This window comes from Hibiscus syriacus, unplaced genomic scaffold (assembly GCF_006381635.1).
Source record: "Hibiscus syriacus cultivar Baekdansim isolate YM2019G1 unplaced genomic scaffold, ASM638163v2 tig00116971_pilon, whole genome shotgun sequence".
Classification (NCBI taxonomy): Eukaryota; Viridiplantae; Streptophyta; class Magnoliopsida; order Malvales; family Malvaceae; genus Hibiscus; species Hibiscus syriacus.
Genome location: NW_024063495.1, coordinates 1849721 through 1867501, shown reverse-complemented (window position 1 = coordinate 1867501; position 17781 = coordinate 1849721). Strand labels below are relative to the sequence as shown.

General features: G+C 34.6%; 1 protein-coding gene, 1 long non-coding RNA gene and 2 pseudogenes across 2 annotated transcripts; 2 read left to right on the top strand and 2 right to left on the bottom strand.

Moving 5' to 3' along the window:
• Positions 1–1586: 1586 nt before the first annotated feature.
• On the bottom strand, positions 1587–2306 carry LOC120192109 (non-specific lipid transfer protein GPI-anchored 19-like). Its single transcript, XM_039194953.1, has 3 exons — positions 1962–2306; positions 1808–1873; positions 1587–1723 (listed from the first exon to the last, which is right to left on the bottom strand). Exons 1-3 carry the CDS (start codon positions 2278–2280, stop codon positions 1587–1589), a joined length of 522 nt encoding a protein of 173 aa, XP_039050884.1. The 5' UTR covers positions 2281–2306.
• Positions 2307–4586: 2280 nt separating this feature from the next.
• LOC120191922 lies at positions 4587–5521 on the top strand (annotated as a pseudogene).
• A 1050-nt stretch (positions 5522–6571) lies between these two features.
• On the top strand, positions 6572–7060 carry LOC120191923. Its single transcript, XR_005522741.1, has 3 exons — positions 6572–6613; positions 6773–6838; positions 7001–7060. It is a non-coding gene; the product is annotated as an uncharacterized LOC120191923 (long non-coding RNA).
• A 186-nt stretch (positions 7061–7246) lies between these two features.
• Positions 7247–10759, bottom strand: LOC120191921 (annotated as a pseudogene).
• Positions 10760–17781: the final 7022 nt, after the last annotated feature.

Sequence of the window (17781 nt, the reverse complement as noted above, 5' to 3'; positions counted from 1 at the left end):
CGACTCGAAAACTCGTGAGCTTAAAATTTTCAAGCTCGACTCGAACTCGAAATCCTGAACTGAAGCTCGTGAGCAACTCGAAAAGGCTCGAAATGAAAAAAAAATTCTTAAACTTAACTCGATTGAAGTCTTAAACTCAAACTCGAACCTGAACCTTAAATACATTAAAATCTTACTGGACTTTTTATTAAAAAAATCAATACATAAATGTTACTATTATTAATAATTTATTTTTAAAAAAATAAAATGTAAATATATTATATTTTCGAGCTGCTCACGAGTTTTTCGAGTTGAATATCAAGTAGCTCGTTTCAGCTCGTTAAGAACTCGAGTTCCAGTAGAGTCCATTCGATCCGAGTATTTATTGAGCCTTGACCGAGTCGATCTCGAGTAGCTCGCGATCTATCTAGTCTCATTTACAGCCCTAAATTGTGACGGTGTCTAAAGAGCATCTTTTATTTGAATGCTCCTTTTGGAGATGGGTTATTGTGTCTTGCAACCTTTGTCATGCGATTGGGCATGGTCGGTTTTGGGTATTTTTTGGCCCGGGACAAAATAAAAGAAATGAGTCCTTATTTATGTTCTTTATTTTTTGGCTCAGGCGAAATAAAAGAAATGAACCCCTAATTATATAAAATCTTATAGTTTTAAATTAATAAGCACTATGAAAAATATTATGTGCCATGGGCGGGCGCCCCTCTTGCCCCGGCCCAGGGCCGGCCCTGCGATTGGATCGTGGAAGCAAGAAATTGCTTGGGCTGTTACTCACTTGAACTTACTCTCATCTTAAAGCTAGTTTGGAGTGTATTTTTATATACGGCGTGGACAGAAAGAAACAATAAATTTTTTGTGAATAAATTAGATTTTGTTCTTAATTCCATTAGATGGAAAGTGTATTGATAGGTCTGACCATGTAAATGAACTTTTTTGTATAGCTTGGGGTATACTCGACTGAGCACCCGATTTCCTGTGATTGCTCGTCTTTAATTGTAACGATTTTTGTTGTTTCTTTGGATTTAATACATACAAAATTATCTAAAAAAATTCTAATATACTTCTTAAATGTTCGCTTCGATAAAATGATACTTTTTTCCTTAGTCTTATCATTTTATTTTCACTTTTTATCTTTTAATTTTTTTTATTTTTACTGTTTTAAAAAAATAATTAAATTCTTTTATATGCAATCAAATCTTTAAAATAATAAATTTTATTAATTAAGTTATATGATCGATAATTTTCACCTACAATCGTTACCATGATAACATGATCATTAATCTAAAAAATATAATAACTAATTTGATTGATGTCACAGTTAATATAATGATATGATAATGAAAATTAATTATTTTTAAAATTCGAAATATATAATAGACAAACCATAAATAAACTTTATTGAGAAGGGAAGAGTCAACAATACAAAATCATATCTACCCATACATGGGGTGTACAAATACATGCATCACATGTATTCTCAACCAATGGGAAACTAAGTAATAAAATCAAGAACGCCACAAAATGTTTTTCTCACATGATAGGGCAAAAAACCAGACAAGATTTAATGTAATGATGAGAATATTGAAGTCCTACTACCGTATGAATGTGGCCGCCACCACAAGCAGCAAAGAGAATGACAATTTGGTGGTGGTGGTGATGGCGGTGGCCGCGCTTCCATTCGATGATGATCCATCTTCCTCTCGGGATGGCACAGTTTTAGATCCACCTTCTGTAGCAAACGTAAAATATATGGATATAAGACACGAATACCTCAAAAAAAAAACGAAAGGTGACAACAATCTAGTACCTGTACCTGTAGGGACTATGCTCTCAGATTCCGGTGATCCAACTGGAGCGTCTGCCGGCATCGGAGAAGCGGCTAATGATAACAATCAGGGTCATGGTGTTAGATTCATGCAAGAATGAGGTTGAAAAATAAATAGATTAGTATTAATATAAACCCATACCATTACAGCTGCTGATAGGTGGAGTTTGAACATTGCATGAACCAGGTAAGGCCAAAGCTTGAGTCCGGTTGATGGTGATCCCGAGCGATGAACCTCTGCCATTAAGAACCTCGCACAAGCATTGTGGGGATGAACGGACGACGCTTGCGAGCTGCGAGCAACATTGTCGGGACGGGGTCGATAAGTTTCCCGTGATGTAGTTGCGGCATGGTGACATGCTGATTAATACATTAGTGCAACCTGATTGAGCTTTGGCTCCTGCAGAAAGCATGGCTACTAGGAGCAGGACAGAACATGTTACCATCTTCATGTTTGACATATTGCTTCTCTATGGGTTATTGGATGATTTCTGAGATTTATGTAGCAACTTTGCTATGATGGTTTTATAAGGAGACTATATGCAAATGATGGCAGTTGTGGGTGACCAACTTTGCTACTACTCTTTGAACTTGATCAATAGTCAACTACACACATATACATATATATACGTTTGCAGGTGTTCAATAGTGGAGGCTTAAGGCTTTATAAAATTATATGTGGGTGACCAACCTAAAAACAAGTGTGGATGGGTGGGTAACTAGGGATGGTCAAGGGTCGGGTTGGGATTTTCGCGTACCCGAACTCAGTCCGAGTATAGCATCCTTCTATCTGTCATTTGATCCAAGTTAAGAGAAATTTTATTTGATCCGATTTTTAGATTAAAAACACTCACCCTATCCCTACTCGACACAAATATTTATAAAAAGAATATCATTTTTATTAAATAAAATAGGGACCTATTTGAAAAAAAAATATAAAGAGGAGGTATACAATTATCTCTAAATATATAAATGTCAATTATACTATTATTCTTGGGTCGAGTATTTTTCACCCTAAATTTAAACCTGACCCGATTTTATCCTTAAAAAGATCCGATCTGAACTCGAATTTAAAAAAAAAGTAATATCATAAAATCATATCGATTCAAAATTCCTCAAATTCGAATCTAATACTCATTTGGGTAGAACATTAGGGAACGGAAGGTAGATTTTGAAAAGTCAAAATTATAAAGAAGTCACCATCGTCTACAAAAATGTCAAAATTATATTTAGATTTTGTAATCCTATAACTTTTAAGTTCATTCTTTTAAATTTTTAATATAACTTTACGAGTTTATGTTTATTAACACAAAATCTTATATCTATCTTTATTCGTCTTTATTATCTTTTAAAAAAAGTTGCAACTAGTAGCGTAGCAAAGGAATATTCATAGTTATATATGAATGGAAGTAGTTGGCAATAGAATGATAAAGAACCTACTTCAACAATATTGGATTTGGTTATCTATTTTATTATTTAAATCTTTTGATTTAGTTGTCATTAACTAATCAATCAAGGTACACTAATCACATACTTAAAAATAAAATATAACTATTAGTTGATCTTATGAGACATTAGATCAATTATAAGAGTAACAGTTTGAATTCCGACGTTGTGAATGAAAAAAAAAGTTGAATTAAAAAGGTTACTCATAATGAATGTTTGTAATATTTAAGGTTTAATATACAAATAAGTATCCAAATTATATCATTTTTCCCCGAATATGTGCCTAAAGTATTTTTGGGACCATCCAGGTGCCTAACGTTATAAACGTGACCACTTTAGGTGCCCGTGACGTAACAACCGTTAGTTTTCTCTGTTAAGTGACATGTGTCATAATATGATAATTTTGAAATTTATTTTTTTAAAATATTAAAAATATTATTATATTTATAACAAAACCCAAAATTCTTTTAAATTACAAAAAAGCCTCAAAATCCATAAAGTTCCCAATTCCTACCACTAACCCACCACCGAAGCAGTTTCTATCATCATCCTAGTTATACGTCGTCGTAATTGTCTTCGTTTAACCGTCGGAATCGTGTGGGATCGTGATTTTCATCCTAGGTTCGTATGGTATAAAACTTCGATTCACTGTCGATAAGTCACGATTTTATTGAGGTTTTGGTTGTCGAGAGGAGGTGAGGTCGGGTGGAGCTTCGTCGACGACAAAAGGCTGTGGTTGGCGTGAGTTTAGGGATTGAAATGATTTGGGATTATTTTTGAATTTTACGTGTTTTTTTTAAAATATATATAATATTATTTTTTAAATTTATATAAAAATTTTAAAATTATCATATTCTGACACGTGTCACTTGACAAAAGAAATTAACGCCGTTGACGTTCCGGACACGTAAAATAGTAGCGTTAAATACCTGAATGGTCTAAAAAATATTGTAGTCACCTATTCGAGAAAAAAAAGTATAATATAAGTACTTATTTGGATATTAAGTCAATATTTAATTTAGATTAATTGGTGAATGAATCGGAATCAATGAATATTAGATAAGTATAGCACAAAAATACTAAAATACATTGTGTCCTGCCACGCGGAACAAGTGGAAAATTTGGGCGATTGCTTCAAGTAAAGATAGGGTCCATTAAGTACATACGTGAGGCAACGTAGCTAAACCAATCTCTTTTGTTGTTTTATTCAACATTAGTTAAAGTAGTTGAGCTTCAAATCCACCTCTTTTTCTTACCTAAACCCAATTCCCAGCGTATAAATAAACCCACTCTCCTCTTGTCTTCCCAACCATCACATACCAACACTCCAATCATCTGTCTTTGGTCTCTTCTCATTACCACAATGGAGTTTTCCAACTCATCTTCTCACCATGTTCCGGTTCTGGTCTTATCGACGATGATGATGTTGTTGTCGTTGCCTGTTTATGGGCAGATCAACAATCCATGTACTCCCACCGTGGTCAGCACCTTCACGCCCTGCATGAATTTCCTTACCAACACCAGCTCGGCGAATGTGAGTTCGCCGAGTGTGAATTGTTGTAACTCTCTTAAGAACCTCACCAGTGGTGGCATGGACTGCGTGTGCCTCATTGTCACCGGAAATGTCCCTTTCTGGATACCGATCAACCGTACCCTGGCCATATCTCTTCCCTTAGCTTGTAACATGCCCGGTGTCCCTCTACAATGCAAAGGTACGTGGAGTATTGAAATGGACTTTGGTGGTTAGGGACGGACATAAAATTTTATATTAAGGGATGAACTAATAAAATTTTAGGAAACGAAAGATTATCAAAATAAAATATAAAAGATTACTTCAATTATATAGAAATTTAAAAATTTTAGTGTGACGTTGGTTCATCCCTGCTCATGGTGGTCCCAGTTTCGTGTCTAATAAAAATTTTCTTTGTTTTGTAGCGGCCGGTGGTGCGCCTATTCCTGCTCCGGGTCCAATCTCACTAGCACCCACACTCTCTCCTGGAGTTTCGCCATCTTTAAGCCCCACAGGTTCCGTCGTGCCTGAACCGACACCGTCAGCCGAAGCACCGGATTCCGACACCACACCAGCGCTAACTCCGCCATCATCGACGGATAGCTCTGGAGCTCCTCCGACAGCCACTACAGGGAGCCGGGCTGGTGTTCCCATCAGCTGCCCACCCCTCTTACAGTTTCTCACCATTCCTTTTGGTGTTAACATTAGGATTTGTAATATTCAAGTAATGCTGGGTTGTAATGTCTCCAATTTTTGTTTTGAAGTAATAATATATTTTCTATTAAGTTTATATACTGTTTATAATTAAATTTAAATAATATATTATTTTAATTATTGATATTCGATTTATTGATCAATTAATTTAGATTAGATACCGTCAATATCTTTTATAAGAGTGACACTATCAACTCAATTACTTATTCGCAACATCATATTCGAACCCTAATATTGTTTAAGAAATTTAATAACTTATCTCATACACCAATTATTTTATACCGAAATCTGATCAGTTCGATAATTTTTAAATTAATTTTAATTAACTGAAATATTTTAATTAGAATCCACCTTAACGTCCATTCCCGCCATTCTCCACCAATTTACTTAAACACCCTTCCGTAACACACTATTAACAACTTAACCAACCGTTCTCTTTCTCGCTCTCTCTCAGCGCCATGGCAACGAACATCTTCTTATTGCTCCTCAATATCTTTTATAAGAGTGACACTATCAACTCAATTTATTTTATTCGCAACATCAATATTCGAACTCTAATATTGTTTAAGAAATTTAATAACTTATCTCAATACACCAATTATTTTATACCGAAATCTGATCGGTTCGATAATTTTAAATTAATTTTAATTAACTGAAATTTTAATTAGGATCCACCTTAACGTCCATTCCCGCCACATTCTCCACCAATTTACTTAAACACCCTCTCCGTAACACACTATTAACAACCTTAACCAACCGTTTCTCTTTCTCGCTCTCTCTCAGCGCCATGGCAACGAACATCTTCTTATTGCTCCTCCTTGCGGCGGCGCAGCCACCGCCATAAGAGCCTCAGAAAGCAGGCTGCGTGGACGAGCTGGTGGCGTTTTCACCCTGCCTGCCCTTCGTGTCGGACCCTCCAAACAACGCCTCTGACTCCGTTGCTCCACAGTGCCGGGACGTCTTCGCTTCTGCTTTTGAATCCGGCGACGGTTACTGTTTCTGTTTCGTCCTCAGGCAGCCATTGATATTTGGGTTCCCATTGAACAAAGAAAGGGTCGCTTCACTGCCTTCTTTTTGCATGGCCCAGAACGGCGTCTCTTCTCTGGACTCGCTCTGCTCTTCAGGTTTTCATCTTTTAAACCCAATTGTTCAATTCACTGGTTTCTTGATTAAGAATTCACCTGGTTCAAGGCCTTTAATCTTTTGATTTCATAAGGAAATTAGTTTTTTTTAACGCTTTGATGAATGTGATCATGCAATTCTTAATTAAGATTATGCGATAGATGTACCATCGTTGCCGCCATTGCCAAGCACCACAGATTCAGTGACATTGAAACCATCCAATTCTCGTAAGCAAAACCCAAATCATTGTTTTCCTTTTTCATGGCTGAAATAATCATTTGCAGCAATCTTGTAATGGGCAGATATCAAAAGCATATTAAGGCAATGGCATTAGCACTAATCTTTTTATATTGGTTTAGAACCTTATGAAAACTATCTTGCATGCTTAGATAATGATTCATCGGATTTGGCGGACTTGCCTCCGGAACCCGCTGTAAGGTTGCCAACACTGCCGAGTTCATCAGTAGATCAAGCTATGTTTTCTTCTGCAACAAACCAGGTTTGGAAACAAAGAACTTGGTTCCTTCTGGGATGATGATTTTTCTGCTTAATCTGCATTCAATATGAAAGTAGTGTAGATTTCCCAATTTCATTCAATCTATACTATTGATGTGAATAAACACTTTGCAATCAGCAAAATGGTAGTGTATGAAGATGTCCTCTTTCCATTTGCTTTACCATTATGCCATATTGTGTCGCTTGAAGTGAACACTTAATTTCATCACATTTATCACTGTGAAAACAAAAGCAGGCAAAGCAAAGGCCCCCTATGAAAAGAATGGCATAAATAAAAGTGAAAGAACCCTCATGTGTTCATTTCCACCCATCAGACCACTCGGCTTCATCCGTCCAAGTTTTGACATTTTCGGTTTCCTCTGTGTATTCACCCCATCTGTCAGCAATGCTGCTTTCATCATGAATCTGACATTCCTCCGATGCTGAAACTTCATCAACATACACTTCCTGCTTTTCAGGCAGCGCACAGCCCTGGTAGGAGTTGTTATCGACACAACGCCATATAAGCTGGCTCCAGTATGTGTCCTGGCATTCATTTATTCATCAGCCAGCTAAACAATGAAATCATGCAATAACTCTGAGGATCTATATACCGGATTAGCAAATTTTCGCCTACATTATTCCAGAGAATTGAGAATATAGTATAAATAAACTAAGATCTTGACTATGTCTTCTTACTTCTTAGTCACACAAGGTCTTCCTAAAGATTACTCGAAAGTAAATGAAAACCGCAAGTGAAGATTGATACCTTGGCAATTATGTGTGGATTCCAATAATAACAAGCAAAGCTATGGCACGGGTAATGGCCACATTAAACCTTCTAGGATTGCTCAAAAACCCTAGACAATGGATTCTGTCAAACTCATTGTGTTTGATTGTTGATCGGACGGTAGATATGATGATAACTTTCCGTTCTTGGCCTTGAAATTGTTCGACGGTGCCAACCTTGATATCAGGTGTGTCGAGGCTCTCAAAGGCCTTCTGCAGTTTGGGGACTTGCTGCCTGTAGGGGGTTATAACTCCAATATCTTCCTGGCCCAGAATCCCGGTTGCTATCAAACTATTAACAATTTGTACAACCTTGCTGGCTTTGATCCGATTGAACCAAGACGGATTACTTCCTTCCCTCTCGTCACAGCCTTGTATACCAAAGAAAAAGACAGGGTACTCCTTGTTAGGAAGAAACTTTACTGAATTCAATAACGAACTTATGTCATCTTTGCAAGGGATCAATTCACCGTTGTAGAAAAGCAATGAAGGGAGATACAGGATCTCGGGGTGACATCGGTAATTTCTAACCAATTTTGTCACATATTTTTCATCCCCATTAGAGTAACACTCAAGTTTGAACAGCCTTTCTAAGTATGATTTCCCCAGTCCAAAATCATCAGCTTCGGGAGTATGTGACCGGACCTAACTGCATTGGGTCCCAGCAAGCACAACAACAGTCTCTTTTTGGCAAAGGTGTGCTAAAGGGATCATGCTTTCCGGTTCTGAAGCTTGACCAGATTCATCCCAGAAAATATGAGTAAAATGGCCTTTACTAACACTTTCTGCATACAGGAGGGAGGAACTCATGTATGTTGATATCACAATTCCGTAGCAAGCGAGAGCTCTAAGCGGAGGACATTTGTAGATAAGCTCATCAAAGAAGCAAACCGAAGAAAATTCGGCTTGAAATCATCATACGGCCGCGTAGCTGCATTTAGTCTGAATATTTCATTCTCTTTAAGCTCAACAGATTCCTCATTGAGGAGTTTCTCTAGTATGAAATACACACACGAGAATTCGATAAGACTTTTGGGTTTGATAGAGCTGGAGGATTGCCTCCACTATTGTCATGGTCTTCCCTGTACCTGGTGGCCCAAAATCACATAAGGTGGTCCTCCTTTGCAGCCGAGTATCATCTCAATTGCGCACATCTGCTCCTCATTAAGTTTACAACAGATGGGCACTAGCGGAGTGGTTTCGATCACCCTACTTTGGGGTGACTCAGATGGAAAAAGGTGACTTACGTCTAGGCTTTTTGTAGCATCAATGGCATGGTACTGCCTCCGCATATTGATTCGGTTATACGTGAACTGCACATTATAAAGATTTCATCTATGTGGCTCGAGTGAAATTCTAGTGCAAACTTCAAGTACACTTCCTCAGCTTCTACCCGGTGGATATAACCCTGAAGATCACCACATTCACTCGTCAAAAAGCCAGAAGAACTAGAATGACAAATGAAACAGGAAAGGGAAAGAATAAGAATAAGATAACAGAGAATCCATACCATACAACATATAGATGTCGAGATTTACGATTAAGAGTTAAGATAACCAATTGTATTATTCAGATTATGTTTATTCAGATTATGTTGATGATGGCATCGGAATACAAGTATGCATATCCACTAAAAAAGGACATCGGTCTTCAGTTTTAATGACCCCAAGAAGCTTGACCTTAAAAACAGATAAGCATGTAAGCATTAAACCACATATACCTGAATGACCTAGCAACAATGAAGGCCACAGATTGTCCAGAATATAATTCAAATATCACAATTCACACTTCAGCCAAAGAGGAAGGAAGTAACTTAATGTTAAAAAGAAATAGCAAATAGTATTTTGCATGTAAACCAGAACTCATAAACTCGAGCTGCTTCGTTAACATCTTCACATGCAATTTTAACGAATATATGATCTCCATGAAGTGAGGGCTTTTTCAGCGAGCCCGGGACCTGAAGTGATAAATACTTTTTCTTCTTCAAGTTGATGTTCTCCATGTTACATGTCCTCCTGAAGCAACAAAAAGGGATTTCTCAGTTCCATATCATATATATAATCAACCATTACACAACTGAATATTAGAGTTACCTCTAGTTGTAACTCTTCCAGGATTAAGAGATGTTTGAAGTAAGCTGCATAATTATCTCTTGTAAGGCCAGCTTTTATAGAACCAGAGTTGCTTATTCTCGACCAGTTCTCTGATATCCTTCGGAATGTCATACCAGGAAGCTTGTTTCGAGCACCTCGACCCATTGCCCTTGCCGGGCGTGACCCAGTAACATATTCATCGACCGAAAATTGTTTCTTTCTTTGAGTTCTAGAGTATGGCTTTTTAGATGCCAAAGAATGTGAGATCTTGTCTTCGACCAAGAGAAAGGCCACTCTCTCCAATCTTTCACCCTCAACATCAAAATGCTATCGTAGTATGCAAGCCGATTTCCTTTGATTTGCAAGACAACCAAAGGGTTAAGGTCTCTCCGGGCTGTATCATTCGATCCTCTAAATCAAAGAACTCAATGAACTCTTCGCTTGTATTTTCGTCGGAGTTCGCCAATGGAGGTTTCGTCAAAGATAGAGTGAAAGAGTTCTCCGGCCTCGATGCATAGATTTTTACCAGGATTCCACCGGCTCATCAGTGGTGTTTCTGATAATGATGGAATCAAAAATAGTTGCTCCCACAGATATATATTGAGGATTCCCATTTGAAAATGGGAATGGTGTAGAGATCACGAGAGGACCCCCCTCAAATGGATTGAAATTACTAACAGATTCGTCGATTGCATAATCGATGAAATTGATTCCTCCTTTTTCACCAATGACGGAAAATTCGTCATCGGATTTGTCACCGGTCGTTCCCATCACTAAACCGAAAGAGAAGAACTGCTTCTAAACAAACAAAAAATGAATCATAAGCAATCATTAGACCGTTGTATAAGCAGACATACACATAAGATACAGTTCCCTACAGTGTCAAAAGAATGAAAACAAATTTTCAGCATTATCAACAATAATAAACCGACATTTCACTACAGTGACAACCCAATTATGACTTGAAAACAACAGGGAAATGGTAAACAGGATGATAATCAAAAGCTTAAGGGATTTGAAATGTCATCAGAAATCGAACAGAAAAAATCCCAACATTTCAATTTTGCAATGCAAGACCATCATCGGCCATAACGTTCATGTAAAATTCATGGGGGAAAGCAAAACCAGTTCACAAAGCAGAAAATAATAAACCCAGAAACACAATGACAATGTAGAAGAAGATAGAGAAAATGAGAGGAGTAACCATAGCAGAAACATGATTTCAATACCTACTGTACAAAAACTACTAACACTTGAATACGTGAACATGGAACACTATATTGAAGGGGGGAAAGGGATTAAAAAGAAGAAGAAAACCCACCTCAGTGGATCATGAACCGGAAGAGTGGGCCGAAAGATGAAACAAAATGCAGAGAATTCAGGGAGTTCAGGGAGAAAGTACACAGATAAACCATGAATTCATTACTGTTTATAAAAACAAAACCAAATGAAAGGGTCAAACATTTAAGGAAAATGAAAACACGACCCATCTCAATCAGCAGATTTGGAACTTGGGTGGCAAAATCACATTGGCTCTTATGACTAGGATATAACTAGGAGTGTAAACGAGCCGAGTCGAGTTCGAGTATCGACTCGAAAATTCTGAAATAGAGCTCACTCGACTCGAAAACTCACGAGTTTAATATTTTAAGCTTGACTCGAACTCGAATCTTGAACTGAAGCTCTTGATCAGCTCGAAAAGGCTCGAAATGAAGAAAAAAAATTTTAAACCCAACTCAATTAAAACTTCAAACTCGAACTCAAACATGCACCTTAAATATATGAAAATCTTATTATATTTTTAAAAAATCAATACATAATATTAATATTAATTATTAATAATTTTTTTAAAAATAAAATCTTAATATATTTTTAAAAAATAAAATCTTAATATATTATATTTCGACTGCTCACGAGATTTTCGAGTCAAATATCAAGTAGTTCGTTTAAGCTCGTTAAGAATTCGAGTCGAGCTCAAGCTCGAGTCGAGTCCATTCAGTTCGAATATTTATCGAGACTTGATCAATCAATCTTGATTAACTCGCGATCTGTCTCGTTCATTTACGGCCCTACTTATGACTTGTATTTTAACCTATTGGCTTTGCTCGTAGAAAAGAGAGAGAGACAATTAACTCCCTTTTTGGCGAAAGAATAGTTAATTATACCTGAGAATGCGTTTGGATCAAGAAATTTTTTTTATCAAGGGGAACAATTTTTTGAAATCATATATACACGATTAGTTTAGGAGTATTATGGGGTAACTTTTTTTTGCTTGAATTCCTCGAAATATCATTTTCTTTGTTTTCTTAGATATTAAACAATTCTCTATTTTTAAGACTAATGTCCTTCTTGTTTCAAAATAATTATTCCTTTGTGCATAATTATAGTGGTATAAATTTATTTTAGTTTTTATTTTATTTTATTGTGATTCTAAATTTTTAATACTTAAAAAAAATATGATGCATACAATAAAAGTAAAAATAAACTAATTTCTATTTTATTTCAAGTATTTATATATGTGTTTGATTCAAGTTTTATTTTTTTATATATAGTTTATTGCATTTATTTTTAGGATTAATTTTCATAAATGTTTTCTTATTATATGTTACGTTTCTATTATTTTCTTCAAATAATTTGATATGATATTTTGTTGTACAACTCATACATGTAACATAATATATAAAATAGCAATTAACATATATTTACACCCGGTGTAAGTATGTACATCTCTCAATACCTTGTTACCTAAAGTAACCACATAATTATAGTGTCAGTATGTTTATGTGTTTTCAAAATAAAAACTAAAAAATATATATTAAGTTATTTGTGTACAAATCGTAAAAATATATAAATTAAAAATAAAAATATATTTTCTATGAATTTATGTAAATATTTTGATTATCATACTGAGAATTCAACTTGTTGAAAAAGAAAATATATCTCAAGGATAATTTGGTAAAATACATTTTTTATCTTATATCATTCAAACCAAATACTATAATCTTACATTCATGTCAAACAAACCAAATAAGGTAATACAACATCCCCTATAATGTTAAGTAATGTAACATTCTGATAATCTTATTCCTAAAAATAATCTCACATTATATAACCAAACGACCCCCAAATTCTTCTTAATCTCGAAATTCATTGTTCTAAGTAAATCATTATAAAGTGTGTCGTTGATAAATATTTTATTTATATTTATTATCATTCTAAAATGATTATATATAATATTTGTGATAAACTATATACAATTAGTTTTTTTTATCTTTTTCTACTATCAATTTATCCAAGTTTTTAAAATTAAATCTCAATGTTTAAATGATGTAATCTATTTATGCCAACTAAACGAAAAAATGGATTTGTTGGGATATTCGATGAAGCTCAAAGATCAATCGAATTATTTGGTAAGTGGGGGTGAATTGGCTTTTTGTTTAAGGAGTAAGGAAAAAGAGATAGATAATTTGCACAATGATTTATAGTGGTTCGACTTCTGAATCAAGTCTACATCCACTACCTTAGCTCATCACTAAGGATTTTCTAACAAATCACTAATTGTTCTTCTTTTTACATGATCAAGAGATAACCTTTACACTCCCTATCTTTTCACAGGCTTAGCTAGAACCAATCCCTTTTCACAAAGGATAAGATGTAAACAAGAAAAACCTCTAAGGTAGGGGTTTACAAGATTTAAGCTCACAAAAACAAAACCTAAGGATATACAATTATGCTAAAAAACATACTACTAGAGAAAGAAAATAAAGAATAAAAAATTTTCTCTTGTGTACGAATGCTTGGGTAGGTGTTGGTAACATTTTTCAAGTGTCCTCAACTTGTTTTTATATATTGGAATGAGCTTGTGGTTGTTTCTAGCTGTTAGGGATGTTTTGGTGCCGTTGGGGATTTATTTTCTGCAAATAAAACTATCCATGACAGGGAGTATCGGTACTACTTTAATTAGTACGGTGCTACTTTTATAATTTTTTAAATAAACTAGTATTACTAGTCGTTAGGCCTGACCAGTGTCGATGCTATGCTTCATGGATCGATACTACTGTGTAAAGTAGTATCAGTAATTCTTGAGTATCAGTACCTATTTTGCATTCTGAAATTTGAGTTATTTGGAAAACACTTGTAATATCAATACTATCTTGAGAGTATCGATATTTTTTTACCTTTGGTATCAGTACTACGTGAATAGTATCGGCATTGTTCATGCAATATCGATATTGTAAGAACAGTATCGATACTACTTACCCAGAAAATAGTTTTGTGCTCAAATTTATTTTTATGGACTTTGAATTATTTTTGAAAACTTTTGAAACTTGAACAAATTCAATCAAGTCCAAAAACATTTTGCCTTAATTTGTTATCAAAATATTATAAAACATGGTTCAACAATCTCCCCTTTTTGATATAACAAAACATTTGAAAAATTGTTTTTAGCAAAACTCCCCCTTAAAGCATTTCATGAAAAAGAGAATATTTGGAAAATATTAAAGCTCTCCATTTTCATTGAGAAATTGAATTTTCAAACCTATATTTCTCCCCTTTTTGTTATATCAAAAATAATTCAAACTTTTGAGGTACAAAACAACAATGGAGAGTAAGTAGTATTTTAACATTAAAATCATTTGAAAAATCAAAGCTCCCTCAATAAAAGCATTCCAAACAAGAGATTTGACTTTAAAAGCATGACACTTAAAAGACATGAATTTCAACAAAGATGAACAAACATGTTAGTAGCACATGAAATTCAATATTCAAGTCTAGAAACTTTATGCAATATCAATTGATGTATTTAAGTGCATGTCCATAAAGGTTATGCATTTTAAAAAAAATTGATATCAATTGTTAGAGAATATAATTTGCATAAGTCACATGCATAAACATTTAAATTAAGGTCAAAATCAAATTTGTAAAACAAAGCATTAAAACCAATTCATTATGATGAACTAAAAATTATGAAAAATTATTAAAACTTTAAAATGTTCATCATAATACACTTTTCATATATATGAGATGAAAAACAATGCATAATCATTTAAGATCAAAACTCATGCATGCTTAAAATCAATAGGCAACCAATACATAAAATCAAAAAACTTTAAAGTTAGAGGTTACCATTCTTCTTTTGTGTGACAATAGCAATTGAAATCATTTACCTTTATCACTAATGCTCCAATACACCTAAAAGAGACATTTAATTGAATTTTGGTATTCAAATTGCTTTGGATCCTTGAAGGTTAGTACCAATATCTCTAGTTCTCAAAGGAACCCATTTTTGTCTAATTTTAAAAGATTTTCTTTTCTTTATAGGACAAATATATACATTGTGACCATGAAATGACAATGTGAGCATTTTTCCATTTTTAATATAGATGAATTGTTTTTAGAAATGATTTTTTTCTTTTGTTGACCATTCAAGCTTAACTTTCAATTCAAGATTTTCTTTTTCCAAATCTTCAATTTGGGTTTATGAAAGCTCAAAATAATTTTTCAAAATTTCATTTTGCTTATTAAAATCAATTTTGTTTTCAAAAGAAAATCATTTTCAACTTTGTATTTTGAAATCAATTTCTTATATTTGGAATTCATGATCTCAAATTCTAGATACAATTCATCATATGGAACTTGTAACTCATTAAAGGAATAGGAATTTGATTCATTAGAGCTAGAAGTTACCATTGAATCTTCTTCGATGGCCATGAGGCATAGGTTGGCTACTTCATCTTTATCATTTGAGTCATCTTCATCACTCCAAGCCTCCACAAATGCCTTCTTTTTACTTGATCCATTCTTCTTTAGAAGGGGATCGTTTTTTTACAATTGAAGCATACCAGGGGACCCTTATTTTTCCTTGATTCATGCTTCACTTCCTTAGAAGTCATGAATCTATTGAATCTTTTGAAGAGCTTGATCATCTCTTATTATTCATCATCATCTTCATCCACCTCTTCACTTGAGTCTTGATTACTCTCATTGGTGGATTTGAAGGCAATGTCTACCTTATTTTTTCTTGTTTTCTTTTCTTCATCATCTTCTTCTTCCTTTAGACCGTTGACAATCAAGAAAACTCTATCGTCATAGCTTGAGAAGACTAATTTTGGTTCACTTCATTGGTTCCTTTATGGGACTTGGAGCTTGTCCCAATCTCTTTGGCATTTGAACAAGATGAGACTCTTCAATATTCATCCGGCCTAATGCACAAAATAGAAGTGCATAGCCTCTGCATTGAGTTGGAACTTCTTCTTCTCTCCATCACTCCAATCATCTATTTCATCGTTAGAATGGAGTATCCCTTCATAATGAGTTCCAAGCTCCTAGATCATTGGCTCGAATGAAGAGCATCATCATTCTTCCATAGGCATAATTTATTCTATTGAAATAAGGTGGCTTGTTGACTGGTTGAGAATCTTTAATGTAGTAAGAGTCGTAGGTCGAAGTCATCTTCTTGGTTGTGTCAGGAATCATTAGAGCTTCTTCAAGGATCGTCTCAAGGTGGTTAAACCTTCTAATGAGTCAAGATATGATACCAATTATCGAGATATTCGATGAAGCTCAAAGATCAACCGAATTATTTGCCAAGTGGGGGTGATTGGCTTTTTGTTTAGGGAGTAAGGAGTAAAAAGAGATAGACAATTTGCACAATGATTTATAGTGGTTTGACTTCTCAACCAAGTCTACATCCACAACCTAGCTCCCCACTAAGGATTTTATAACAATTCACTAATTTGTTTTTTTCTTTTTACAGGATCAAGAGATAACCTTTACACTCCCTAGCTTTTTACAGGCTTAGCTAGAACCAATCCCCTTTTCACAAAGGTAAGATGCAAACAATAAAAATGTCTCAAGGTTGGGTGTTTACAAGATATAAGCTCACAAAAACAAAACCTAAGGATATATAATTAAGCTCAAACACAAATATTTACAAGAGAAAGAAAAATAAAGATTGAATTTTTTTCCTCTTGTGTATGAATGCTTGGATAAGTGTTGTTAACATTCTTCAAGTGTCATCAACTTGTTTTTATATGTTGGAATGAGCTTGTGGTCTTTTCTAGTTGTTGGGATGTTTTGGAGCCGTTGGGAATAATTTTCTGTAAATAAAACTACCCAGGACAGGGAGTATGGTACTCCTGTAATTAGTATCAGTGCTACCTTTATAATTTTTTTAAATAAACTAGCCGTTCTAGCCGTTGGGCCGACCAATATTGATACTATGCTTCATAGTATCGTACTACTGTATAAAGTAGTATCGATACTTCTTTGAATATCATTACATATTTTGCATTCTGGAATTTGAGCTATTTGAAAAACAACTGGTAGTATTGATACTACCTAGAGAGTATCGATACTTCTCTTGCCTTTGGTATAGGTACTACGTGAATAGTATCGGTATTGTTCATGCAGTATCGATACTGTAAGAACAGTATTGGTACTACGTAGCCAGAAAAACAATTTTGTGCTCAAATTCTATTTTATGGACTTTGAATTATTTTTGAAAACTTTGAACAAATTCAATCAAGTCCAAAATCATTTTGCCTCAATTTGTTATATCAAAATATTATAAAACATGGTTCAACAGATTCACTTGCACTGATGTAAAACTCTAACGTAAAACTAAGTGAACTTTTCATATATATTTATGTATATATATAATCGATATTTTAAAAATTCAACCATTGAATTTAATAATATCATTTTATCAGAACATATCAATCGATTTTAGTGATTAAAGGGAGTGTAGTTCTCATTAGAAGTTTCGGGTTCGAGCAATTACGTCTGCAGAG